The sequence below is a fragment of the Herpailurus yagouaroundi genome, unplaced genomic scaffold (genome assembly GCF_014898765.1).
Source record: "Herpailurus yagouaroundi ecotype Mexico unplaced genomic scaffold, PumYag 221, whole genome shotgun sequence".
In the NCBI taxonomy this organism is placed as follows: domain Eukaryota; kingdom Metazoa; phylum Chordata; class Mammalia; order Carnivora; family Felidae; genus Herpailurus; species Herpailurus yagouaroundi.
In genome coordinates this window covers 11,366,077-11,393,856 of record NW_024412452.1, presented here as the reverse complement: position 1 = coordinate 11,393,856, position 27,780 = coordinate 11,366,077, and the positions used below count along the sequence as shown (strand labels likewise).

At 37.6% G+C, this 27,780-nt stretch overlaps 1 protein-coding gene across 9 annotated transcripts in view; it reads right to left on the bottom strand.

Annotated features, from left to right (window-relative positions):
- Nucleotides 1-27,780, bottom strand: part of EXOC6B (exocyst complex component 6B) — a 616,421-nt gene that overhangs the window by 263,591 nt on the left and 325,050 nt on the right. For 8 of the 9 annotated variants that reach the window (XM_040458548.1, XM_040458543.1, XM_040458550.1 and 5 more), the window contains 5 exons: nucleotides 27,171-27,268; nucleotides 25,610-25,715; nucleotides 24,123-24,232; nucleotides 11,924-12,035; nucleotides 368-502 (listed from right to left, as the gene is read on the bottom strand). In XM_040458548.1, coding sequence (XP_040314482.1) covers nucleotides 368-502; nucleotides 11,924-12,035; nucleotides 24,123-24,232; nucleotides 25,610-25,715; nucleotides 27,171-27,268 — 561 coding nt within the window. The remainder of the gene's footprint in view (nucleotides 1-367; nucleotides 503-11,923; nucleotides 12,036-24,122; nucleotides 24,233-25,609; nucleotides 25,716-27,170; nucleotides 27,269-27,780) is intronic. The other variant, XM_040458544.1, reaches the window with a different exon arrangement.

The window sequence follows — 27,780 nt, the reverse complement described above, 5'->3', positions numbered from 1 at the left end:
AACACAAAGAAGCAAGGACAGCTTATTAAAATAAAATTAATTGATGTTGATTTTAGTTACAACGACTATTAGCTAGACCATCCTTAAGAATTCTTGACTAAAACGAGGGCCAACTGAGGAAACAGTCATTTTCAAGTACAAAATACAAGGAAGATTTAGTGGACAGAGATTCAGACATTTTTAAGTCAAAAAATCCAGAAATTAGCATTGGCATTTGTTTTTCTAAGGAAATTATAAGTACTTATTCTCAAAACCATATTATGAATCATGTTACTAGGCATCCTGGGAGAAACAAAGCCATCTTGGGTAGAATGGCCCAGACTCTGTATCTCGCAGGCAGTTTTACCGTACTATAGAGCCTTCTCACCTTAAAAGTTGTGGTGCCATAGAGCTTGGTGGTGTGGACTGTCTCTGGAAGCACATTAGTGATGTTGGTAATGAATTCTTCCAAGTACTTACAGGACTTCTCCAAGTGTGTCGTATTGATAATAATCTGGACAAGCTAGAAAATATCAAGCACATGTAAGAGTCATTTGACTATTCACCCCACAACGAATACTCAATAGGAATCTACCGATAGAAGAAAAACAAAAGTTATAATGGCAGCGGCCATCTATATTCTACAAAGGGCTTGTAAGAGCATGGTCTTAGGTTGTACTTCCTCTATGAAGCCTTCCTTGACTTCCCAAAGCATCTTGTATTTATTTCCCCTACTATAAAAGCACTTGTCATTCTATTTTAAATGTATATCTTCTGTTTAAGAGATTAGACTAAGAACAAAAACTGCTAGTGTTTAGCACAGGTGTCTGGCAATAAATGACTGCTAAATGAATTAAATAAATGAACTCCCACTGAAAGAACAAGAATAACTGAAACGGCAAGAAGTTTCAAAATGAATCATAATCAACACAGAGATGTTGGAATAGACTGCAGTATATTAACAAACTACATTAGTTTCTAGAAGAAATAACATGGACATTACAGTCAGAGAAACAAGTGGATTAACTTCTTTCAAATTAATAATCTGGAGAAAGTTTTTTAACTTCTCTAATGGCTGCTTTTTTATCTGTAAACTGCCAAAAATAATTTCTAACTCACATAGTTACTTTGAGGATTAAGTATCCTTTTGTTAATACTATTTTCCTTTTCTAACAGGAGAGATCCTTAAAAACGACAGTATTGGTAAGATAAAAAGTCATTTATAAATAACTTTGAGAGGAGGATGAGAAAGAATGGCTCTTACTGTCTGTATAGAATTAAAGTTTGTAAAGTTACTTCACAATTCATTTTCTTACACTGTATTCCCAGCGACCTGGAAAAGTAAGTTAAGTGGGCATAATTATTGCTTCTATTTTACTAAACAGAAACAGAATGAAATGATTTTCTCCAGCTCACATAACCTAAATGGAATTAGGACTCAAATCCAAGTCCTCTACCTTCAAATTATGGACTCATCGAAATGACTTCTGATGTTGCCTTTTAGCATAAGCATAAGATGGCGGGGGGAGGTGCACATTTACCATACATTAGGCCAAAATAATAGTTTCTGGGTCTGTCACCAACTAGACCTCGAAATGCTTTGATTCCTCCCTTGTAAAAAATAAGTTTAAACTGAAAAAAGGAGAGGTACCTATTACTTATTCTAACTATGAAAAGTATTGACATTTCGCAGTCTAAAAGAAATTTGAAAAGAAAATGGAATAGAGTCTTTTTTTGTCTCTCTTTTCTACATGTTTAACTTTTTGTTTGCACAAGACTGTGTGTGGCGGCAGGGCTGTGGAAGGTAGGGGAAGTTTGGGTGTATAAGGTTACGGATGAACTTAGGTGTACCTTATAGTCCAGTGAGAGAGTGAGCCGGGGCAGAGTGGGTAGATGACACAAAGGGAAATCAGAACTGAAGATGAAGGTGGGGGGGGGGGGGGGCAAACATACATTTTACAATCAAATCGTACTTCAAAACAATGTTTAAAAGTTGAATTACACCTCAGTAGAAGCCATTGTATTATACTGTGGAATATGACACAAAAATATTAATAGGATTATAATCAGAAAGTACACTCTTATCTCCCCAACAGCAACCAGCACAGGGCTAAAGCACAGTTCATTCTCAAAGAGTCCATGTCAAATCATAATGACAATGCTTTCGTAATGGATTGGACTAAGGAAAAAGGTACTCAAGGATCTATTCCCCAAGGATCAGCTGGAAAATGTGAGGGAAATATCTACTTTTGAAACATGAAGACAAAGGGCAGAGACCCAGAGATCCAATTCCAAACAAATGAAATGCTAGGGCAACATTGGGACTTGATCTCTGTATTATTCCCCACAGCCTATCAGACAAGTTCATATTCATCACCCTTCCCTTCACTCTACAGTTTGAATTTGGAGACTCTGAGCCTTGGACACAGATATGATCTCCTACAAAATTACCAAAAACATTAGATATTTAAGCGTAGAGTGCTCTAGGAAAGAAAACCTACCGAAATAAGCAGTTCATCACCCTCTTCCTTTCAACACATTTCTCCCTCAAAGAAAGGCTAAAATCGTTTAAAAATTTGTAATTGTCTAAATTAAATCACTCTTCTTCCTGAGTGGGAGGGTGGCTACCGGCAAGGTTGTCTTGATGTATAAGTTAGAAAGTCAGAGAGCTAATTTGGAGAACTGAAGAATTTCTATTTTAAAGTCGCATTACCTAGAGGGAACATATTCCATCTATCAAAAGAAATCCTAATAATAAGGAGGAATCATGTCATGTTATCGAAATAAAAAATAGTGGCAGTCAAAGAGAAAATTGTCCTGTTTTGCAGGATATTGGCAGTTAAAAAAAAAAAAAAAGGAGGCGGCTTCACTGGGTACAGTAGTAATTTCCCTTGACTTTTTAAAGATCTGTCAACACAAAAGATCACCATGAATTACATCAACTGGCTGTCAGTCACTTTTGAAATGTTTCATTGCCTAGCACAGAATAGACTATTAAAACACTCTACGATTACATTAGATACCATGTCATTTTCAAAAGGAATATTGTCTGTTCATGAGGCCTAAATGATCTCTACTTCTGAATGACAGCTAACCAAAATCTTTACAAGGGCATTTACAAATGTGAAGCCAGATACTTTAGGGGTAATTCTGAACTTAAGGATGAAATGAAGCAATTTCAGATATCAACTTCCATCAGAGTTTGAGCTCCTTTGATATTTTTAACCCCCACTTCCCACTCTCTTCCATAAATATATCACTGTAGCAATCCAAACTGTCCTTAGTATTGTTTCAAGGACATGGCATTAGCAATAGATTAAGTATTGGTTATAGCTTATATAAAGCAGAGTTCTCTGAGGATTGCCTGGAAAAAAAAGAGAGAAAACACTATAAAGCAAACAACCACCTCTCACACATGAACGACATGAGTCACTTAGGTTAAAAACCATTAAGAAGCAGAAAATATTTCAATGATGAGGAAAGCACAGAGCAGAGTGTGGAAGTCACCTGTTACCTTCTCACATCCTCTGTTTCCCAAAGCAGAGAATTCAGGACACTGAAGCTCCACAAGGACAGACCCAAAGCAAGAAAATGAGAAGTCACCCCACCCTCCACACTGCTAGTGCTTCTCAACTGTTGGATTGGCAAGAAGATGAAGAACTAAATAGCGGCCTTGGTTCTCATTCGCAAAAATAAACTCGACCTAAGATTTCAAGGATATTTTTTCTCCGTTTCACCCAGCAAAGATTAAAAAAAAGCTGGTTCGACTACCAATTTTTTACCATCTCCAAAGCAAATACCTAAAATACTGAAGTACTTGGAGCTAGTGGTTCCAAATTCAAAATCTAGTACAAAGCTTATATTTGACAAGACTTACTTACAAAATAAGTGATATTAGCGATATCAGTGCTGTTAACAACAGGGGATGGCAAACAGTGATATGTGGGAGATATACAACAGGATAGAGCTACAGGGTCATCAATTTAAATGATATTAAAAAGAAAGGTGGAGGGGCGCCTGGGGTGGCTCAGTCGGTTAAGCGTCGGACTTTGGCTCAGGTCATAATCTCGCGGTTTGGGAGTTCGAGCCACATGTCGGGCTCTCTGCTGACAGCTCAGAGCTTGGATCCTGCTTCCAGTTCTGTGTCTCCACCTCTCTGCCCCTCCCATGCTCATGCTCTGTCTCTCTCTGTCTCTCAATAATAAATAAATGTTAAAAAAGTAAATAAATAAATAAATAAAAGGTGGAATGCAAAGCATTGGTCATTTATTTGGGTCTCCTGGGGCACTGTTACAAATATAATTTAAATATATATATAAATATTCAATGTGGTATCACCAATAGGAAATCTTAATTTCTTTAACTTAACCATAGGAACCCACCTACCTATCTTTTTTTTTCTTTCTTCTCTTCATCAATTAAGAACTCCTCTGTGCCAAGGAATGAGAATACAGCTGTACATAATTACACACACGACAGACAAGGCCCCTGGCCTTGTGGAGATTAGAGTAACCACAAACTCATATAAACATGCAGCATAACATCAAGTAGTAATAAGCACGCTGATGGTAGGGCTCAGATAGGTGGTCGAGGAAGGGCTCCTTAAGGAAATGACATTTGAGTGGAGACTTATATAAAGTGAAGTTATATTATTTCTATTATCTACAATAAATACAATTTAATCCAATTTATACATTACACCTTTCTATCAACTCATTCTTCATAAAGAAGTAAGATGTGTTTTGATTCATCTTAAAATTTTCTTTCAAACGTAACTAATTCTCTGATATTCTGAGATTAATATTAACTGGTGGTTTATTTCCTTCCTCTCCATGGTACTGATGCTTCTAAATTAATGTAGTGCAAGAGTAAAGGTTCAGAACAAAGGAAATCTTATTTTAAACATTTCAAATCTTATTTTTAAAAGAAAATTTTGTATTTCAAAACTTGTCTTAAATCTTATTTCCAAACTACTTACTGGTTGTGTGGCCTTAGGCAAAGTTAAGATCTCTCATCATCTTAAAATTGAGATAATAGCATCAATGTCATACCAAAGAAATAATCAATAGATTACAAATTATCACATATAAATATTATATAAATGATAAAGTACTGAATGTAATATATACCAAATTCGTGAAAGCTATTATTGATATGGACTTACTTAACATATCTCCCGTTAAATATGGCTTAAGAAAATCTACAACCATTCTGACTAGTCTCACTTTAATTCCTATCCATTAGCCAGAGTGGGCACTTAATGCTACAAAATAACCACATTATCCAGCACCAACCAATCTCTTTTCCATACCCCAAGATGTACTTTCTCTCTGCTTCAACCCCAACATTTGCTCTGGATCTCTACTTTCCGCTGAAGATCTATCTTTCACTGAGAAAACAGAGCATTTGGAGTATTCCACCACAAAATATGCCCAGCCACCACCATCTGCGTCCACATACACTGAGTCTCATCTGTTACCAGAGATGAACTTTACACCATCTAAAGCCAATCCCTCTGTTTGTGCATTGCAGTCTACATCCTCTCTCCTACTCGAGGGCATTACTCCAAAGATTCCCCCTTTCTCCTACATCGTCAACTTTCTGCTTTCCATTGCAACATTCTCATCAGAAATAACAGGCTATTACATCTCCTGTTAAAAAACAAAACAAGGGGCGCCTGGGTGGCTCAGTCAGTTAAGCGTCCGACTCCAGCTCAGGTCATGATCTCACAGTTTGTGGGTTCAAGCCCCGCATCAGGGTCTGTGCTGAGAGCTTGGAGCCTGGAGCCTGCTTTCGATTCTGTGTCTCCCTCTCTCTCTGCCCTTCGCCCACTCGTGCTCTCTCTTTCTGTCTCAAAAATAAATAAACAGTAAAAAAAAAACCTTTTGCTTAATTCACTTCCCCTGCCAATTACCACCTCATTGGCTTACCTTTCTAATAAAATTCCCTGAAAGAGTTGTCTTCTCCTTGCTGTCTCCAAAGTCACTCTTGTCATTCTCACTCTTCTCATACATTAAATTGTGTAATTCAAGTCAACACCTTATTTTAAAATGGTTTTATATTTACAAAATAGTTTCAAAAAGTTCCCAAGTGTGCCACACCCAGTTCTTCCTATTGTTAACATCTTCCATTACTATGGTATATGTGCCACAACTAAGCAACCAACATTGGTATATTACTGTTATCTGAGCAACACGCTTTATTCTGAGAAACTAGAAACACTAGTTTCTCCCTAATGTTTTATCTTTTTCAGGATCTCGTCTAAGATACCACATTACATTTAGCTGTCATATCTCCTTAGCCTCTTCTGGTCTGTGACAGTTTCTTAAGACTTTACTTGTTTTTGACGACCCTACAAGTTTTGAGAAGTACTAGTCAGGTATTTTGTAGAATGTCCTTCAGCTTGGGTTTGTTTAATCTTTTTTTCACAGTTAGACTGGGGTCATGGGTTTTGGAAGAAAGATCACAGGTGCCTTCTCATCACACCCTGTCAAAGGTACATGCTATCAATATCACTTATCAATGATGATTTTAACCTTGATCACCTGACTGAGGTAGTATCTGCCAGGTTCCTTCACTGTAAAGTAACGTTTTCCCTCCTTCCATACCCTACTTTTTACATGAAGTCATAAGTACAACCTACATACATGCAAGGGGTGGGAGCTAAGTCTCACCTTCTCCAAGGGGTAATATCTATATACGTTATTTGAAACTCTTCTGCACATTCTCTTTTCAACCTGCTCCATCAGGAGCCTTCTATCATCATTCTATTAAAAATGATCTTATTGAGGTCACCGACATACTCCAAGTTGCTAAGTCCCATAGTAATTCTTAATTTTCATCTACCCTGATCTATTATCAATATTTGTCATAACTGACCACTCCCTCCTTCTTGATACACTTTTTTCATTTGGCTTCCAAGACACCATACTCCTGTTACTGTTCTTGTTTTGTTTTGTTTTCCCTCTAATTCTCTAGTGACTCCTTCTCAATCTCCTCTGTGAGTTTCTCTTTCTCCTGACTCCTTAATAATGGAGTGCCCAAGGGTTCAGTCCTTCATCTTCTCTTCTCCATCTTTACAAATTCCTTTAGTAATATTATCCAATCAAGTGGTTACAAACATTATATTCTCCCAATTTTTCATCTCCAGGTCAAACCTCTTTTTCAAATGCCAAACTCATATATACAACCGCTTATTCAATATCACAAACTGTATATGTAATAAACACTACATATTAAATTTCTCCAAAACCAAATTCCCAATATCCTCTACCCCAACACCAGCTCTACCTAAAGTTTTTGCCATCATAGTGCATGGTATATACAACCTTCTATCTGCTCAAATCAAAACATCATGGACTTATCTTCAACTCCTCCCTCGCTTTCTCTCTCCCTTCAGATCCAATCATCAGGAAAGCATGCTGACTCTAAACTCCAAATCTGGTCACCTGTTACTACCTCCATGGCTGCCACCCACGTGGCCATCAAATCTTGCTGCATTACTGTCCTAGCTTCCTAACCAGTCTCCCTGTTTACACCCTGCAGTATTGGGGATACCCAATACAACAATGTGATTCCTTTGAAATATGGCACATAGTACCACTAATCAAATTCCTGCAATGATGACTTCCCTCTTCACTCAAAATAAAAACCAAACACTTTACAGTGGCCCTACCACAACCCCCTGGCACTTTTGTAATCTAATCTCCTGCTTCTCTTCCCCTTTCTCACTCCACTCTAGCCTTCCTAGCTTCCTTATTGTTCCCTGAACTAACCAGGAACTTAAATATCTTTAGACCTTTGCTCTAACCTCTGCCAAGAAATGCTCTTTGCCCTTAAAACAATAACTCAACATCAAGATGCTACTCTTTTTTTTTTTAATATATGAAATTTATTGTCAAATTGGTTTCCATACAACACCCACTGCTCATCCCAAAAGATGCCCTCTTTAATGCCCATCACCTCCCCTCCCCTCCCTCCCACCCCCCCATCAACCCTCAGTTTGTTCTCAGTTTTTAAGAGTCTCTTATGCTTTGGCTCTCTCCCACTCTAACCTCTTTTTTTTTTTTTCTTCCCCTCCCCCATGGGTTTCTGTTAAGTTTCTCAGGATCCACATAAGAGTGAAAACATGTGGTACCTGTCTTTCTCTGTATGGCTTATTTCACTTAGCATCACACTCTCCAGTTCCATCCACGTTGCTACAAAGGGCCATATTTCATTCTTTCTCATTGCCACGTAGTACTCCATTGTGTATATAAACCACAATTTCTTTATCCGTTCATCAGTTGATGGACATTTAGGCTCTTTCCATAATTTGGCTATTGTTGAGAATGCTGCTATAAACATTGGGGTACAAGTGCCCCTATGCATCAGTACTCCTGTATCCCTTGGGTAAATTCCTAGCTGGGTCATAGGGTAGGTCTATTTTTAATTTTTTGAGGAACCTCCACACTGTTTTCCAGAGCGGCTGCACCAGTTTGCATTCCCACCAACAGTGCAAGAGGGTTCCTGTTTCTCCACATCCTCGCCAGCATCTATAGTCTCCTGATTTGTTCACTTTGGCCACTCTGACTGGCGTGAGGTGATATCTGAGTGTGGTTTTGATTTGTATTTCCCTGATGAGGAGCGATGTTGAGAAGATGCTACTCTTTTTAATAAGACCAACTTTGAACCTCCACCAGACTCCTGATTTCCTTAACATGGGTTCCTTCCTTTGTCTTCATCAAATTCACTTCCTTCTATCATACTAGAGGATTTACTATTTATTTTGCTGTTATTTATCACGTTTTCTGCCACTAGAATGTAGGCAAGGATCTCTGTTGTTATTCTTGTTGTTGTTCACTTATTTATCCAAACAGCTTAGATCAGTGCCTGTTAAACACAGTAGGTATGCAATAAATATTATAAAGTCAACAAGCAAGTTATTTATCTTAACAGGACATTTGTTGTAATCTTCTAACTTTTCTTGGTTGAAAAAACTTCACCCCGTACTAAACTTGACAGTCACTGTTTACCTACCCAGACCTCTTTTTCAACAACACCAGGTAACATACGTGGAGTATTTACTACATATTGGGTACTGTTCTAAGTACTTCCTATGTTCATTCAATCCCCACAACAACCCTATGAACTACACGCTCCCAAGAACACATTTATTAAGGGAAGAGAACCTAGGCAGAATTGGAACCCAGGCAGTCTGCTTAAGGACACACACTCTTAACCACTGCTTTGCTGACTTTCTTCCCACAGACCTGGAAGAAGCAACCTGAGGAAACCAGCTAGACCTGCTGACTGAACCGGGACAGTCACGTAAAGTCTGAGAGTGCGAAGCATTCAAGTTACAGTAAGCAAGAACTAAAAGGTAATGTTGAGCGGAGTCAATGTGGGGAAGCCAAGAAGCAAGGACAAAAGCAAGAAAACCAGTGTACGGAGAGGAAAAGATAAAAGGATAGAGCATATAGACAGGAAAAAGAAGAAATGTGGTAACATAAATTCGAACAAGACAGGCAGACAGACATTAGCTTGCAGGAACTCTTAAGACCTGAAGGAACTGTCTGACAACCTGAAATAGGGCTCAATTAGTTTTGTGGTTTTATAATACTTCTACTGCTTGAATGGATATGTGCTCGCTGACACAAAATCATCTCTACCTAGAACAATTTCCACAGTACTATGGACTTGTAAAAGCCCCTTTGTTATGATGAAATAATTAAATCAATATGGAAATCAGTACATTATAGTAAAAGTGAGTTAAGTTTGGGAAAAAAACAACCCAGACTTAGGTCTCGTTTCTATCATTTTGTTAACTATATGACCTCAGGCAATCTCGCTGAACTTTAATTACGCTTTCTATAAAATAGGAATAATAACACATGCGTAGCCAGCTTCAAATGTCATTGTACTAAATGAGATGGTATTTGTGAATAGACTATGAAGAATACAAACTGTTCGACAAATGTTACCTAGTATGATGATACGTGCAGATGTGAACTGACGCTAGTTACCTGTAAAGGAGGATATAATGTCTTTCCAAAGGTGAGCAATATAATTATTCTAAGATTTACTGGTTGGCGATAAAAATCACTGGGTATGTATTTGTCTGTATGTGTACAAACCACCATAAAAGCCAAAATAAATAAATGCGTGTAGATGTTCCTTCATTCATATGCAAGGATATTGATACTGAAAGTACATTATTACCTAGAAAGATCCAATGACTTAGGAATAATATTTAGCATTCACTGAAATAGTGCCAAGAACTAAAATACAGTTCTTTTGATAAGCTTCTACCGCTTCTCCTGTCCTGACCTGATATGTGCAGGGCCCTTGCAAAGGACAATGGTGTCAGGAAAACTGAAGAACTGAGAAGTTAGGTCTTTCTCTTAAGATGTCACAGCAAATCAATGACATGCACAGTCACAACTAAACTCAAGAGACTTCTGAGGCCAAAGCTGTTTCTATCACACCATGTTCCTTCTAAGCTACCTCTTTAAAATGTTTTAAGAGACTGTTAAATGGCATAAGAAAACCTGTATCAAAAGTTATAATACAGAGATAGTTCAAAAACTAAATAACAGACTTCCTGTCCTACCTGGGATCCACATAAGGAGAACAGTGCACTGTAACAGAAGGAGGAGGACTTCCTACTTTTCACTCCACTTCATTCCACTTTTCTTTTGCTCAGCCTTCCTGACGATGAAAAGAACTTAACCTATTCTTAGACATAAAGATAATACCTAATATCTCTATACGCAGCAACAGAAAGGAAGCTCTGCAAAATGAGGGAACTGTCCTAAATAATGTCAAATGTAACTTTCAATCATAAAAAAAGTTTGTTATACACGGAACTCAAACACTGCCAAAGTTCCACATTATAATAGTTTAAAATGTTCACCCAGGGAAAGAAGCTAGCACTCCAAAATCAGAAGGAGATGTTCACCTGGCTTCCAGCTGTCTTTACCTATGAGTCAGATTCATTAACCATTTGCTGAATTTCACCATGATCTCTGACAGTGTATATCTGAAAACGTCAATTTTTCCTAGAGCAACGGACTTCCAAACTACACCACCTCTACAAGTAAAACATATGGCCAACAGCCTTTCCCTTTCCCTGTGAAAAAAAATTCCTCCAAGCTCTCACTTTTGGCAATATAATTTCCATAAAATGGCAGGTCGACTCTCCCATGCAATCCTGGGTTTCCAAGAGAAAGGAAACTTCACATCTTTCTAAATTTTAGGACTCCACGCCAACGTGCCAAATCTTCAGTTTGCCAAGATACTGTTCGCAACACGTGTGTAATATCCTTTCTTGCTTTGTGAGATTCTGTAAGCTTCCACAGAAATGTGACGATCGCCTTTCTCCCACATTTCCTCAATCCCAGATCCCCAGACTCACATGCTGATAAAGAGTAATTCACCATTCACATACAAGAGGTATCTCAAAACCAAAAGCTGAGTCTAACACAAACCAAGGACTACAAGTGCCAATATCCTTGGCATCCATGATTTACGCACACACATGTGGTTTCATATTGTATGTTGTATTTGACCTGTCATTCGTTTGGATAGGAACCTGATGTTGACTATATTCTCCAACCAACAATTTTGTGTTTATATAATTGATGGCAAATAATACAAATGTATCCCAACAACCTCAGAAAGGAAAACCAGTTAGGTACTGAAAATAATGAGAGAGAGAGAGAGAGAGAGAGAGAGAGAGAGAGAGAGAGAAAGAAAGAAAGTGACTTTTCAAAATGTAATAAATGTCTCCAAGAGGACAAAAGAAAAAAACAAATGATTTGTTTTGCACTTTCACCATTAGGAATCCATCAGTAAGAACATGACGGACCATATAGAAACTTATAATTAACTTACAAACAGGCCCCAGAGCTTAGGGCATCTGTTCACATATTGCCTTGGCTGCCTCCATTAAGAGCAGCTTTACCTCAGTAAGTCCAATATTCTTCCTTTTAATGACATTCTGCAGAGAGTTGCTCAGAGTCCTGGTTAGCAACAGGTTTGTAGATTTACGAATCATGTCATCAACTTCGGTTGAGCTGAAAAAGAATTATCAAGAGTGAGTCATACCAGGGAGCAGGATTACTCTTGAAACAAACAAGGCACCACCAGTGGTACTTCTGATGATGTTAATGATAATGGCAGCAGCGAATAACATTTATTTTGTGCCAGAAATTATTCTAAGTACTTTAATATACTAAAATTCATTTAGTGGTCCTGGGTGGCACAGTCGGTTAAGCATCCGACCCTTGATTTCAGCTCGGGTCATGATCTCACAGTTCATGAGACTGAGCTCCTGGTCGGGCTTTGTGTTGACAGCATGGAGTCTGCTTGAGATTCTCTCTCTCTGCCCCTCCCCCATTCATGTTCTCTCCCTCTCTCAAAAATAAATAAATAAACATATAAAATAAATAAAATTCATTTAAACTTCACACCAATGATACAAAGTACTTTTATTATTATTTCTACTTTACAGATGAGGAAATGAAGGCTCAGAGAAGTTAAGTAACTTCTTCAAGGTCATACATTAAGTAAACAGCAAAAAAAGGCTTTGAACAAGGCCATCCAGTGCTAAAGCCCATAGCATTTAAACACTATGATAAACTGTCTCTCAGAGCACATAAACAGTTACCCAGCATGATTCCTCATCCTGAAACCATTATTTCTCCCATACTTCCAAGTTCCTTCACAGATTGTTGATATTAATAATTTTCCAACCTGGTCTCTCTGTCGGCTTCCTACCGCTAATTGTGTACAGCTAACTGCTGGTAACGACCCCTAAGAAAAGTTACCTCTGTATTGTCTTCTTTCATAGAATGTCTGTTTAGCTCTGATTCCAAAATAAGTGTTTTAGGCTGGTAGTTTAATAATGCATAAATGTCTTGTAATCCTTACTATCCCAAAAATGACGAATAAAGACATTTTCCTTTTTGGAATTTATTCCCTCATTTTTAATCCAGTGAACATTATTAAACCCTTATTGTGTAATCGTTTTGTTTTTTTTTTCAGGTAAACTCACCACCCCGAAATCAAGAGTTGCATGCTCTAACAATTGAGCCACCAGGCACCCCAATAATGGCATTTTCTATACAGTAAAGGAAACTAAACATAAAGAAAATGATTCAATAGCTATCTATATTTATATGCCAAGTTTGAAAAAGAAAAACAGCCCTGTAACCAATAAACTAAATTCTAGACCTATACATCCTCCATGAGCCCCTGAAAGTATAACCCAAGATGGCTTTCTATAAAAGATATGCTTTTAAGACAATATTTCTTCAATGATAAGGTTAATGTTATAGAAATTCTAGTTTATAAACATCAAGAAATAACTGTAAATAGAGATTTGTGAGTTCTTTGTAAATTTATTGCTTGTGGATGATGGTCACAAATTTAATCTCATCCATTTCTCTTTCTAGAGAAGAAAATCAGAGGCTTAGTATAGTCAGATTAAAAATCTTACAATTCTAAATATATAGGCAAGGTATATTATCAGGCTGTGTGGAAAACAGAAAAATATCAAAACTAAATATGACTACAGAATGCAAGGACATAATCAGGAAGAAATGATACATCAAAATATTTTCACAACGTCCATGTAAGGATACATTTAATTGACCAATACCCTCTGGCCCACTGCTAACCTTTCCAAAATTATTACTGAACTGAAATACTTCATTCCACAAATATATGAGGTGCTGGGCATTATGTGGGTAGAATAATGAGATCAAAATGGTGAATGAACAAAATAGTCATGGTTCCTGCTTTCATATATTAAACTAATAATTATACCAGGTCAATTGTAATATGAGCTACAAATAAGTATAGGTTGCTATAAAAATTATTAACACAGGTATCTAAAGAATCTGGTTCCCCTGATATTAATCACTCTCATGATATTGTGTACTTATTACATATCTCTATTATGGTTTAAGAAGACTGGAGCGCCTGGGTGACTCAGATCAGCACCTGACTTCCGCTCAGGTCATGATCTCATAGTTAGTGAGTTCAAGCCTTGCGTTGGACTCTGCACTGACAGCTTAGAGCCTGAAGCATGCTTCAGATTCTGTATCTCCCTCTCTCTCTGCCCCTCCCCCACTTGTGTTCTCTCTCTCTCTCTCTCTCTCTCTCTGATAAATAAACATTACAAAAAAAAGAAGATCTAGCAGAAGTTCCACATTCGGATGTGATATAGAAGATTAAGAAAGACCACCGCTATCTTCATCACAACAAAAAAGTCAGGTCTAATCTAAAAGCTATATTTTCCTTCAATGTCCACAAAGTATAATTAGCACACATACATAAATGTATACCTGAATTGTGCACCATGACAAGCCTTTGAAAGGTGACCAAAGGGTAGCAGTCACTTTCATACCTGAGGCCGTTTACTACTCTGGGTACAGATGGATACAAGACTGAAACAGTCAGAGGCTAAAAGGCTTTGGTGAGATGGAGAGAAATTAGCCAAACCATTAACAGTATGGGCTGCTATGACAGTTTGGAACCCTGGAGAACCCCGAAACAAAAATAAATGAATTGATGCAATAATTCTCCCCTATAAGAATTCTGCTCCATAAGAAATGGTGAGGGGGGTGCCTGAGTGGCTTGGTCAGTTGCACTTCTGACTCTTGATTTCAGCTCAGGTAATGGTCTCACAGTTCATGGGTTTGGTCCCCATGTAAGGCTCCGCACTGATGGTGAGGGGCCTGCTTAGGATTCTCTCTCTCCCCCACTTCTCTCTGCCCATCCCCTGCTTGTGCACATGTGTGCTCTCTCTCTCTCTCAAAATAAATTAAAACACACACACACACACACACACACACACACACACACACACACACAAAGGTGAGGGCAGGGCAACTGGGCAGCTTAGTCAGTTAAGCATCCCACTCTTGATTTGGGCTCAGGTCATTATCTCATAATTGTGAGATCCAGGCCCCTATCGGCTTCACACTGAGCATGGATCCTGCTTGGGATTCTCTCTCTCCTTCTCTGTCTCCGCCCCTCCTGCACTCAATCTCTACCCCTCCCCCCAAAAATAAATAAGCAGTTATAAAAAGAAAGAAGAAAGAAAGAAAGAAAGAAAGAAAGAAAGAAAGAAAGAAAGAAAGAAAGAAAGAAATGGTGAAGACAATGCTAGAAAACAGAGACAGATCTTGCAAATTCTGCAAGGGGTTTTGTTTTCAGGGCTACAGAAACTCAATCCAAAAAGGAGAAGAAACTAATGATGAAACCAGCCCAGCTCAAATCCTGTTAAGATCAGAGATAAGCTCCTGGATAAGAGTTCTGGAATTTTAGAGTTGGTCTTCTGGACAAAGAGATTCTGCAGTATCATTTGAAATCAGAAGTAATTTGAAACTAATTAAAACTGAGACTCACATTCAGCTCACTCAAGAAATCTGAATGATCTATCAAGCAACTAGGAGTTGCAGAAGAAGAAAAAGAATGAGAAAGGAGGCATATTGAAAGACATACTGGCAAAATCATCTCCAAACATGACAAAATATTTCAACCCACATATCCAAGAGCTTTAGTACCTCCCACACAAAATTAACACACACATTTAACAACATCAGAGTCATGGGGTGCCTGGGTGATTGAGTCAGTTAAGCGTCCAACTTTGGCTCATGTCATGCTCTCACAGTTGGTGAGTTCGGCCCCCGCGTCGGGCTCTGTGCTGACAGCTCAGAGCCTAAAGTCTGCTTCAGATTCTGTGTCTCTCTCTCTCTATGTCCCTCCCCCGCTTAGACTCTGTCCCTCTCTCTCAGAAATAATAATGAATAAGGTTTAAAAAAAAGAATATTAGATCAAATTGTAAAGTCCAAAGATAAAAAGAAAATCTTAAAAACAACCATGGAAAGAAGACAATACATTCAGAGGAACAAGAATAATAATGGCTTATTTCTCTTCAGAAAACAATGGAGGCAGACAGTGGTATGACATCTTTAGACTATCAACCTAGAAGTCCATGTCTTAGAAAATATATTTTGAAAACACAGGTAATAAAAATACTTTTAGAATAATTTTAAAACTATTTTAAAGTATTTTGGAAATATTTTTAAAAGCCAAGAAAATGCCACACCAGCAGATACACCCTAAGGAAATGCTGAAAGAAAATTTTTCATGCTGAAGGAAGATGATGCCAAAGGGTAACCTCGATATGTAGAAAAGAATGAGAAGGCCTGAAAATGGAAACTACGTAGTGGGTAAAAATAATACAATTTTTTTTCTTGAACTTTAAAATATTATTAAATGTTCAAACACACAATAAACTATTTTAGGGTTAAAACAGGTGTATAAGTGAACTATGTGGCAACAACATCAAAAAAAAAGAGAAGATAAACTATTTTACGCTGTGGTAAGATTCTTAAATTACATACAAAATGATATATTATTCAGGGTAAACTGTGATACATCAACAATGTACACTGTAGTCCCCACAGCAACCACACAAACAAACCATTGGGGGGAAAAAGCTATACTCAAGTAAAGCCAGTAGGGAAACAAATCACAATACTAAAAAAATTCAGTCAAGAAGAAGGAAGGAAAACATGAAAAGATGAGCAAAAAATGAATGAGACAAACAGAAAAACAATAGCCAGCATGCAGGCTTAAATTCAACCACATCACTAAATTCATTAAGGTACACTCCAATTACACAGATTGTATCAAGAGCCAAGAAGCACCTATTTGTTGATTCAAAATGACACATTTTAAAATAAAGACACATGCCCAGATCTTATTTTCAAGATACCACTCAACACTAAAGGGAAGTGGGCCCCTTGGAGAAATCAATGATACCATGGTTAAGTAAGGAAATGTCCCAAAATGTGACAGGAATGCACCAACAAGGCATAGGAGCTAGTCTGAAAGGTTAACACTCCCTACATCTGGGACAGTCTGGCATCAAAAGGAATGAAGATAGTAAAGGAATGAACCAATTGAATTAAGAACCCGTGTGTTTTAGCTGATGATAGATGATAAACAGGTAGACAGACAGACAGACAGACAGATAGATAGATCGATAGCAAGGAAGAACCCCTTAAAATAGAATGCCAAGTAATATTTATACAAGGAATTAAAAAATCAAAATTAATTAAAAATCATAAACCAGTAATTATCAGAGTAAAAACTGATCCAGACAAGAATTTTTTTTTTTATTAAAACAAATTTTTTTAGCATTGATTTTTGAGAGAAAGAGACAGAGTGGGAGGAGCAGAGGGGCAGAGAGAGAGGGAGACACAGAATTGGAAGCAGGCTCCAGACTCTGAGCTGTCAGCACAGAGCCAGATGCGGGGCGTGCACTCAGGAGCAGTGAGATCGTGACCTAAACTGAAGTCAGATGCCCAGCTGACTGAGCCACCCAGGCGAGCCTCCAGACAAGAATGGATACTGTAAGAGGGAGAAAGGTGAAGAACATCTAACAACTAACAGAATACATAGTCTCAAAGTATTTCAACAAAAATACAAACATAACTTATTATAAAAAGAAAATGATAATGATAATTATAGAGGGAGAACACACAATATGTTAACCAAGTAATCAAAATTAATATAAACCATAGGACTTATAACATTATACACACACACACACACACACACACACACACACACAGATACATATATAGAGAGAAACAACTAGGGAGGGAAGGAGGGAGAAAGAGACAGACAGATGGGGGAGAGAAGGAGTAACAAAGCAAACACACAAAAAATGGTAACTACGTAAAGTGGTAAATATGTTAATTAAAAGTAATTGTATTGTTTCTTAACGTATGTGTATATTAAATCACCATACTTCTTTGCCTTAAAAAAATCATGTTGTACAACCTAAAAAAAAAAAAAAAAAAAAAAAAACGAGCAACAAAAAACAAAGGAAAAAAAATTAGTTTTAACCATTCCCAAAGCCCTTTATTTCATCATTTATCTCTTCATGTGTATAAGTTTCTACCCTGTATACTCCTTCTATGTAAAGAATTTCCTTTTATTTTATGTCTGCAGAAAGACTACACACGTCTGTTGGCAATTAATTATCTCAGCTTTTGTTTGGCTAAAAAAAATTCACTTTATTTCTGAAAGTTGTTCTGTTGTCTATAGAAATCTTGCTTGATTTGTTTTTCTGATTACTTCAAGCATGTGGCTCCACTGTCTCTGGCTTGCATAGTTTTGGACAAGTCTCCTGTAATGCTTTTCATTACACCTACATATAGCATCTTTTTTTTTTTTCTAAATGTCTTTAAGGCATTGTTAATTTTTATGTTCACTTATTTGAAAATGATGTGTATTTTTCTTTGCTTGCTTTGTTGCTATTGCTTTGCTGTTTATCTTAATGAGGTTCTCAAAATCTGGAGTCTCTGGTTTGATGTCTTTTATTATTTTTGGAATACTCTTAGCTATTATCTCTTAAAATATTTTCCCCCTGTTCTCTTTATCCTCTTCTTGGCCCCTCAATTATACTGTTTGTAACTGCCCCACAGATCTTGGGCACTTTATTCCTTTCACCTTTTTTTCTCTTTGTGTGTCAGTTTGGGAAACTTTCATTGACCTATCTTCAAGTTCCCTGACTTCTTACTTCAGCTGTGGCAAGTCTACTGATGAGCCTCTCAAAGGAAGTCTTCATCTCTTAAAAACAGTTTCTTATTTCTAGCATTTTCATTTGACTCTTTCTAAAAATATCTGTTTCTCTACCAAAAGTCCCTATCTATTCATGTATGTGGTATTTTAAAGTCTCTAACTTTAAAAGTTCTATCATCTGGGTCATCAGAGTCTGGTTTGTTGACTTCATTGTCCCTTGACAATAGAGTTGTTTTTAATTGCTTGTTTGCATGTCTCACATTTTTTATTGAAGATTGGATTTCATATGTAAGACATTAGAATCCGAGGTAACAGTATTTATACTTGGAAATGACCATGTTCTCCTCCTGTTGGGCCATTTGCATAAGCAGGAGTTGAGCGGGGTTTGGGTTTTGTTGTTCACATGGTTATCTTCAGTGCGTCACAGATTTCAAATTCTCCTAATAATTGCATGGGACTGGTGTGGGTGCTGGAATCCCAGAGGGTTTTTCATAAAGTTTCTGTACCACCCACAGCTCTCAGTTATACCTGTGTGCCTATGATATAGAATGGATCTTTCTCTACATTCTTGCCCATCAATCAGTGATAGATTGCAGCCACTTGTTATTTAGCTGCTGCGAAACTATTAATGGAGACCAATGGACTTTCTCTGTTGTTCTGGCCAGCTTCAGTCTTGGGTAGGCCCTGTGTGCCCAGTTCTCAGAAGCAGAGCTTGCTCAACATCCCTGCCATCCTTTTAGTGGCAGCCAACTCTGCTTTATATCTCCAGTGGGTCTACCACAGTTTTCTGCCCTCCCCCAGTGTTAGAAGACCTTTAATAGGGGCGCCTGGGTGGCGCAGTCGGTTAAGCGTCCGACTTCAGCCAGGTCACGATCTCGCGGTCCGGGAGTTCGAGCCCCGCATCAGGCTCTGGGCTGATGGCTCAGAGCCTGGAGCCTGTTTCCGATTCTGTGTCTCCCTCTCTCTCTGCCCCTCCCCCGTTCATGCTCTGTCTCTCTCTGTCCCAAAAATAAATAAATGTTGAAAAAAAAAATTTTTTAAAAAAAGACCTTTAATAGTATCGGTATGATCCTAGGCACAGGACTGTTTTCTGCCTTTGTTCCAGGGTAAAAGGATGTTTTTCCTTCAGTGCTTCCTGTGCAAAGAATGGGCCTTTTCCTGTACCCTGCAGAGAGACAGAGCTTGCTGTCCTTACTCCAGTGATGCAGTTCTTGATCTGTGTAAGTGAAGGGTCCAAACCATGGGGGTGGGGCTTCATGCCTTTCTCACAGCAGTGGCTGATCCCCTTTCTACACACCTGCAATATCATGGAGGGTTCTTTCCGCTGTCTTATTCAATCCCCAATCTTTCTCAAGGGCACCCAGTAGAGGTCCATGGAAAAGAACATATGAGGGGATGTTCTGGATCTCGGACTCACAACTAGAGGTTCATTACTAACATGCCAGTTCCAACTAAGGTTTTACCAATCCTAAGGCTCTGATTGATTTCCTCTTCACTTGTATAGTATCTACACCTTTCTTTCTTGATCTGCCACAGGTACGGGAATCTGTGCATCATGCTACTCTCCTTAGAGGGGCCAGCCTCATCTTAGATTTCAGGGCAGTTGGTCACCCTGTAACTTCAGCTGTCTGATGGGTTCCAAAAAAAGTTTTCATTTTGTAGTTTAATTGTTTTGTTTGTTTGGTTCATTGTTAAGGAGGAAGCAATACTCTTTCCAGCTTTCTATATTGTAAACAGAAGAAGTATCTCACAGTAATTTGCTTTAAAAAAAAAAAAAGTCCTATGCATGTGCATGTATTCACATGCAAGAACAACTAAAAGAAAAAGATTTCCCATATATAAAGAGTGGTTATCACTATGTGTTAAAATTTTGAGTCTTTCAAATTTTTTCTTCTTTGGACTATTCTCTATCTCCTAAATTCTTTACATTGATCTAATTTTATAACTTAAAAGAATCTGTGTGTGTGTGTGTGTGTGTATGTGTGCGTGTGTGTGTGTGTGTGTGTGTGTGTGTGTGTATTCTACTTTTTAAGTCCAGCGCAAGTGCTAGAACATTTTACCAAAGAAATGCCATTTATTTGCTTACTTTTAAAATAATTTTCTTTCAAACAGAGTTTTGCGTCCTCAGAATTCATATAATTCAATATTTCTCGTGTTATTCAGCATCCTCTGTCCAATGTAAAAGGGAAATTCTTATAAGAAAAAGAGTTTGACTTAAGAGAATAATTACCCTTAAGCCTTCATAAAAATGTCAGTACAGCAGTTTTTCTTATTTTAAGAGTCTTGTGTTTAAGAGAACTACTTGTTTTTATACATATTATTTTTTTAATGTTTATTTACTTATTTTTAGAGAGAAAGAAAGAGAGAGCATGCATGCACATGCATGAGTGGGGGAGGGCCAGAGAAAGAGAGAGAGAATCCCAAGTAGCTCTGCACTGTCAGCACAGAGCCTAACACAGGGCTCAATCCCATGAACCGTGAGATCATGACCTGAGCCAAAATCAAGAGTCAGATGCTTAACCAACTGTGCCACCCAGGTGCCCCTATATGTTATTTTATATCCCATATTAGACAGCTATGATTGTCAAAGTGGTCTCTGTCACTCCAAGTTAGAAGGTAAATATAGCCTAGAAAATAAGGTAAATGTAAACCAAAGAATAAAGGCACCTGTAAAATCTTCCCAAATCAAATTTTTTTTTTAAATTATTTTAGAGGTAGAGAGAATACAAGTGGGGTAGAGGGGCAGAGGGAGAGAAAGAGAGAATCCCAAACAGGCTCCATGCTCAGCACTGAGCCTGACATGGGGTTCAATCCCATGACCCAGGGATCATGACCTGAGCCAAAATCAAGAGTGGAATGCTCAACTGACCGCACCACCCAGGCACCCCTGAATATTTATTTTTAATTGTCAATGTTAAACATAACAAAGGGAGTTTTCAGGCAAAAACTTGATATATTCAAGCAAGAAAAAAGACTTTTGAACAATTTACTCAACATTATCCCTTTATCATATTGCCTTTCCTCCAAAACAGGATAGAAAGAGTCATGATGCAATGAACTTGTAATATTTTCTATATGGTAACATACGTATCAGTACCCTAGAGATCACTCTCAGTTATTAAGTCATTCGGTGGTAGTGGTAGAGAGGGTGGGCCCTAAGGGGTAAACAACTTTTGGTTTATAACTTCCAAAGATAATCTCATTTCCATGAAATCAACCTCATTTTCAGAGAAAAGAACAAATGAACTCTACAAACCATGCTTCATTTTTTAATTAGTAAGAATGATTATCAAACAAGTTACTCAAACTATTTTCCAATTATATTTACTTTCAGAATTCCCTGGCATGCCATACATTCCATCCACTCATCTTTTTTGTTGTTGTTGTTTCTTAATTGACTGAGCTGGTGCAGGAGATGTTGTGCTGAACAAAACATTAAATGTTTCTACCCTTCAAGAGGCCTTTTCTAACATCCTTAATTTGTCTCAACATTTGGTTCCTATGTTGATGCTCTGTCTCTCCATGATAGCGCTTATCACCAATTGTTCAGTTCCTCAGATTATACACTCCTTGAAGACAGGGACTGTATTTTCAGCATCTTAATGTCCTCACTACCAAGTACAATCTGACAAATGACAGATTACCTATAACATGAGGTGAATAAACCAGCAAATAAACAAAGGAGCCTACAGGCTAACACATAGATAAAAGGAGCCTACAGAAACACCACAGATACAAGGAGAGGAATCAAATCTATGAGCAGCTTTGATCAACAGTATTCATAAGGTACAGAAAGAGCACAAAGGAGTCAGTAGATCAACTCCATTAGGGATGGAGGTGGTCAGAAAGCCTCCATTCATTAAAGGCTTATAATGAGCCTTGAAGGATGGTAGAAGACAGGAGCAAAACCATGGAAAAAGTGATTTTAAGTAGAGATAGAGTCAGGAGAAAAGTCAAGTCTAAAATAGCATCTTATGATCAGAAAATACCAAATAGGTTGTGAGGACTGAGGCACGGACTGACACGGAAATTAGCATGGGATACGAGCCAAGAAGGATACAAGGGAGACTAGGTCAAGGGGTGAGGGAGCAGGCAGATAGAGAAGTACATCAGGTTAGAGTTTGAACTTTATGCTGTAGGCCATGAGGAATCCTTGGAAAGGTGAGCATGTAAAGTTAAATGATAAGATTTGATTGTAGAAAAATTACTCTAGGGAACATACAGAATAGAATGAGGAGAAAGGGTAGATGGTTGGGAAAGCAAAGTCAGACAAATAAGAACAATTAGGAGACTATTAAAATGGCCCAAGTCAATTATAACTACAATGTGAATGAAAGCAGCCACACTGGGAAGAGAGAACTTTAAAGAAAGAAGGAGTGAAAACAAACAAACACCAATCAATATAATTTTGTCACCAACTGGATTTCCTGAGGCTCAGTTACAAATGAGCCATTTATTAAATGGGAATAATTAACACTTACCTGCAAGAAACATTATGACAATTATCTGAGATTATGCATGTAAAATACTAACACAGTGAGGCCAAAGTGTAAGAATTCTAAACACTGCAGTAATTGTTTTGTTGAGGCTGATGCTGATCAGATTTGAATCCTGGCTTAAACACTTAATCTTGTGTGACCTTGATAAAGTTATTTAACCTCTCTCGGCCTCACTTTCTTCCTCTGAAAAATGGATTACACTTTCTAGGGCCTCATAGATTAGTACTATTATGAATTTTACAGACATTTTTAATACATTTGTAAAGTGTTTACAAAAATTAGACCAATGCTTAAAACTTTGTTTTTAATAAAAAGTTATTAATAGAAAATAAGGAGTTGGAATGACTCTTAGATTTCTGGCTTGGGTGAATGGTGGTATCATTCACTGAGGGGAGAGGACTCCTTTGAAAGCCAATCATGATGATTATTCTCCCTCAAATACTTTAAGATGAATTAAGTAGTCTTCTAGGTGTTCTGCAAGTAAATTAAATATATTTCAACACTCGCCATCGTATATTTTCATGCCTAATATCCTCAGTAGATACTGACAATATCTGGGGGCAAAGAACTGTGTCTTTTACTTCTGCAGTCTCAGTAAACAGGATGTATCTGCTACATAAATAGGCTCAGAACATGTTAGTCAAATAATTTAAAGGAGATATGGACACCTTTAACAAGTCCAGAGGATATTTGGAAAGAAGGGTATTTCCAAAGGATTTTATTTGCTACTCCCCTAGTGGCCTTAAAATTTCATCAAGTAGAATGTAAAAATTAATATACTATTTTCCAGTAAATTCTTACTAATAAAAAATGTTGAAATGCAAATTTATAATGAAAATAGAAAATAAGCTAAGTAATATAAGCAAAACATTATTCACAAGTTTCCAACTTTCACTTTTACCATGATTTTATCAATATAGCAGTACTGTGCTGTAAAGGGCTAATATTACGACTTTCATAATCAGCTGAAAAGAGTATCCAAAGGTTTTCAGAATATTTCTGCACATAAGACTCCCAGTCTCAGTATCTGCAGCATTTCCACTGTTTCAGACATACCTTAGGTGAAGATCTTCTGAAAACTTCAGGCAGGCATAGATAAATTCCTTAATTTGGTTGTAAACTTTTGGCACAAATTCAGAGAAAGGAAACTTTTTTGGAAATGGCTGCTGTAAATGCAAAGAATTAGTGAAAGTAAGTCACAAACTAACATATGCTGAAGATACTTAGAAATTAATTAAAATGCAAAAGGAATTTTCTTCCACATTGCAAAGTGTCTACTTAACAACCTCAAATTCAAGACAGTGTTTCCAAAAGTTTCCTGACACGAAAAAAATAAGCTATAAATTTAACTAAATAATAATTCAAATGTCTTTCCACACATGAAGGGATTAAAAAAAAACTGTGGTGGGGCGCCTGGGTGGCTCAGTCGGTTAAGCGTCCGACTTCAGCTCAGGTCACGATCTCATGGTCCATGAGTTCGAGCCCCGCGTCGGGCTCTGGGCTGATGGCTCAGAGCCTGGAGCCTGCTTCCGATTCTGTGTCTCCCTCTCTCTCTGCCCCTCCCCCGTTCATGCTCTCTCTCTGTCTCAAAAATAAATAAAAACGTTAAAAAAAATTAAAAAAAAAAAAAAACTGTGGTAAATACCCAACAATAAAAAGGAATGAATTATTGCTACATATACCAACTTAGACACATCTCAAAAGCATCACGCTGAGTGAAAGAAGCCAGCCTCAAAAGGTTACCTACTGTACGATTCCATTTATATGACAATCTGGAAAAGGCAAAAGTAGATGGACAGCAACCAGACTGGTTGCCAAAGTCTGGGGGTTAGGGTTGGGAGAAACTGATTTAAAAAGGAGCAGCATGAGACACCTGGGTAGCTCAGTGGGTTAAGCGTCTGACTTTGGCTCAGGTCATGATCTCACGATTCATGGGTTTGAGCCCTGCATGGGCCTCTGTGCTGACAACTCAGAGCCCAGAGCCTGCTTCAGATTCTGTGTCTCCCCTCTTTCTGCTCCTACCCAGCTGGCGTTCAGTCTCTCTTTCTCTTTCTCTCTCTCTCTCTCTCTCAAAAAATAAACATTAAGAAAAAAACATCTAATAAAAAAATAAAAAGGAGCAGCATGAGGGAATTTGGGGGGATGATGGAACTATTTTGGTATCATTATTATGGCAGTACATACATGAATCAATGCACTGTCGAATTATATACCAATAGAATTATATATTATATAGCACAGGGTAATTTTTACTGTATGTGTGGGGGAGAAAATGTCCTAAGAGTATGATAACAGTAAGTATTTCAAAGTATAAACCAAATTGGAACATGCCCAGCAATACCCTTAACACTTCAACCCCGAAATCATATGCTGATTTTCAAACAGGAACTTCTGTTCTTTTAAGCCCCAAAATCGTTCTCTGGAGGTGTTCTAGAGCTCTAATGCACTGAGTTGGAGGTAATGCCTTCAATGAAACTGATAAAATGAAAGCTTTGAGAGTATGCCAAATCAAACAGAGAATTTTATTTTACAGTATTCCTCACCTTTTCCAGCTCTATGTCTTGGAATGGGAATTGTCCTACCACCTTTTTATACATCTCTTCACTTGTTACTGGTATAGGGCTGTAGTTGTCAGAATCAAGTATGTTTCTAGAAATAAAATGAAGGAAGGGTGGGCTGGTTAATCACTGTAGTGATTACAAGCAATTTTCAGGTAAACTCAAACAGTTGTGTATACAAACCACCAAAACAAATGTTTTCTAGTTCCTATTCTATTCCTCTACAATGAAACTATTCATTGCAGGTAAAAATACCTTTGACAGAAGACACAAAGAAAACTACTCTGAAACAGAGGGAACACAATTATGAACATGATCTCACAGTATTTGAGATTTACAGAGGAGACAAAATTTTACAGCAACATGTAGAAGCTGTAAGACAAATGGGTAGTAAAAACAAAAGGATGTGTGTGCTCCAGAAAAAAGCAAAGAGGTTTCATTTGTTTTGTTTTTTTTAAAGAAAATACATTTGATTATGTTATTTAATCCTGTATTAGTTCTGTTCTAACTTTCAAAACTGGCAGATGAAGAAAAGTAACTTCTATGATAAACCCAAATTATGTTCATTTACTTCATCTCTTATTCTGTATTAAGGATGAACTTGAACTTCATCCAGAGGAACTGACTCCTTAACTAGACTGGAGTTTCTCTAAAAGCATAGACCAAACTACAAAAATCAAAACCAAATTTACTGAAGGGATCAGATCAGACACTTTTAAGACCATGGATATATCATGTTATGAATTTTCAAGGTTTGTAGAGACATAATCCTCCCCTAAATACAATTGTACCATTAGTAATATTAAAGGAAAAATGTAGTATCTTATAGCTAGAAAAATTTAAAAACAGGGTAAGCTTATCTGGGGACAGGCTATTGCAATAAGCTGGAAGATCACATTAAATAAGGGAATAAAAGTTCAAAAGAAGAAGAAACTCAAGTGATATGACATGAGTTGTGTGCCAAGAAAATAGTCTAAGGAGATATTTGTGAATGCAAGGTGTAACAGGGCAATAACTGTCTATTAGTGTATACATGATATAATAACGATTTAAATAACATGTTTCAAACACTGGATTGTAATACACCTCATCTCTATATGTAGAGAAGGAAAAATTTGAGGAACCACATAAGTCAGTCTTCAAAAAAGTTTCCAAAAAAGCCTACATTACTCAAAGGAGTTCAATAGCTACCACCCCACAAGTGAGCTATATAGTAGGCATGATCCTCAAAGAGGAAACCAACAAATATATTAAGAAGACTCAAGATGATCTGGATGGTATTCAAGGGGGGGAAAAAAAAGCCAAAATGGGATCTGGGGAGTCTCCACATAATAGACATGATACACTGAGATCAGTTATCTTGGGAACTTTATTTGGGACATCTCTTCAATTTGCTTGAATTCTGAGTCATAACCTGGATCACAGCTATAATAAAATAAGCCACACATACTTGTTGCTTATAATATTGAGAAGCCTTATGTATAAACATGTGTGTACATACACTAGCACATGCACGTGTACACACACGACAAAGATAATTTCTCACCTGAAAATACCTGCCCACTTCTTTAGCAGAGTTTCACTATACTGATCTCTGATTTCTAACAGCATGTCAAAAAGCTGATTCACAGGAAAACCATACACCTGAAACAAAATAAGAAAACAGCTTCATTTTATAAGGTGATTTTTTTTTTTCAACATGAAAGAGATCAGGCACTGAAAGATATTATCATATTCTGGTCAAAGATTTAAATGAAAGCATGACAGCAGCATGTTTCATTCCCACTTCATGTCTAGTGTTTATCTCAAGAATCAAAAGATACATACCAAAATATTTAAGCTAGTCAGAAAAAAATAAACAGATGATAATTAAAATCAATATATACTGGTACAATGTCAGCTAAGTCCTCCCTGCAACTCATCCTGTACCCTTAGCAAATTTCAGGAGTAGGGAGGGAAATGTGATAGATCTCCCCCCATCTGGCTCTGTGCTGACAGCGCAGAGCCTGCTTGGGATTCTGTGTCTCCCTCTCTCTCTGCCCGTGCCCTGCTCACACTGCCTCTCTCTCACACAAAAAATAAATAAATAAACTTAAAAAAAAACCAAAAACACCAAAAAACTCCAAATCACTCAGGCACTGTATCTGAATTAAGGA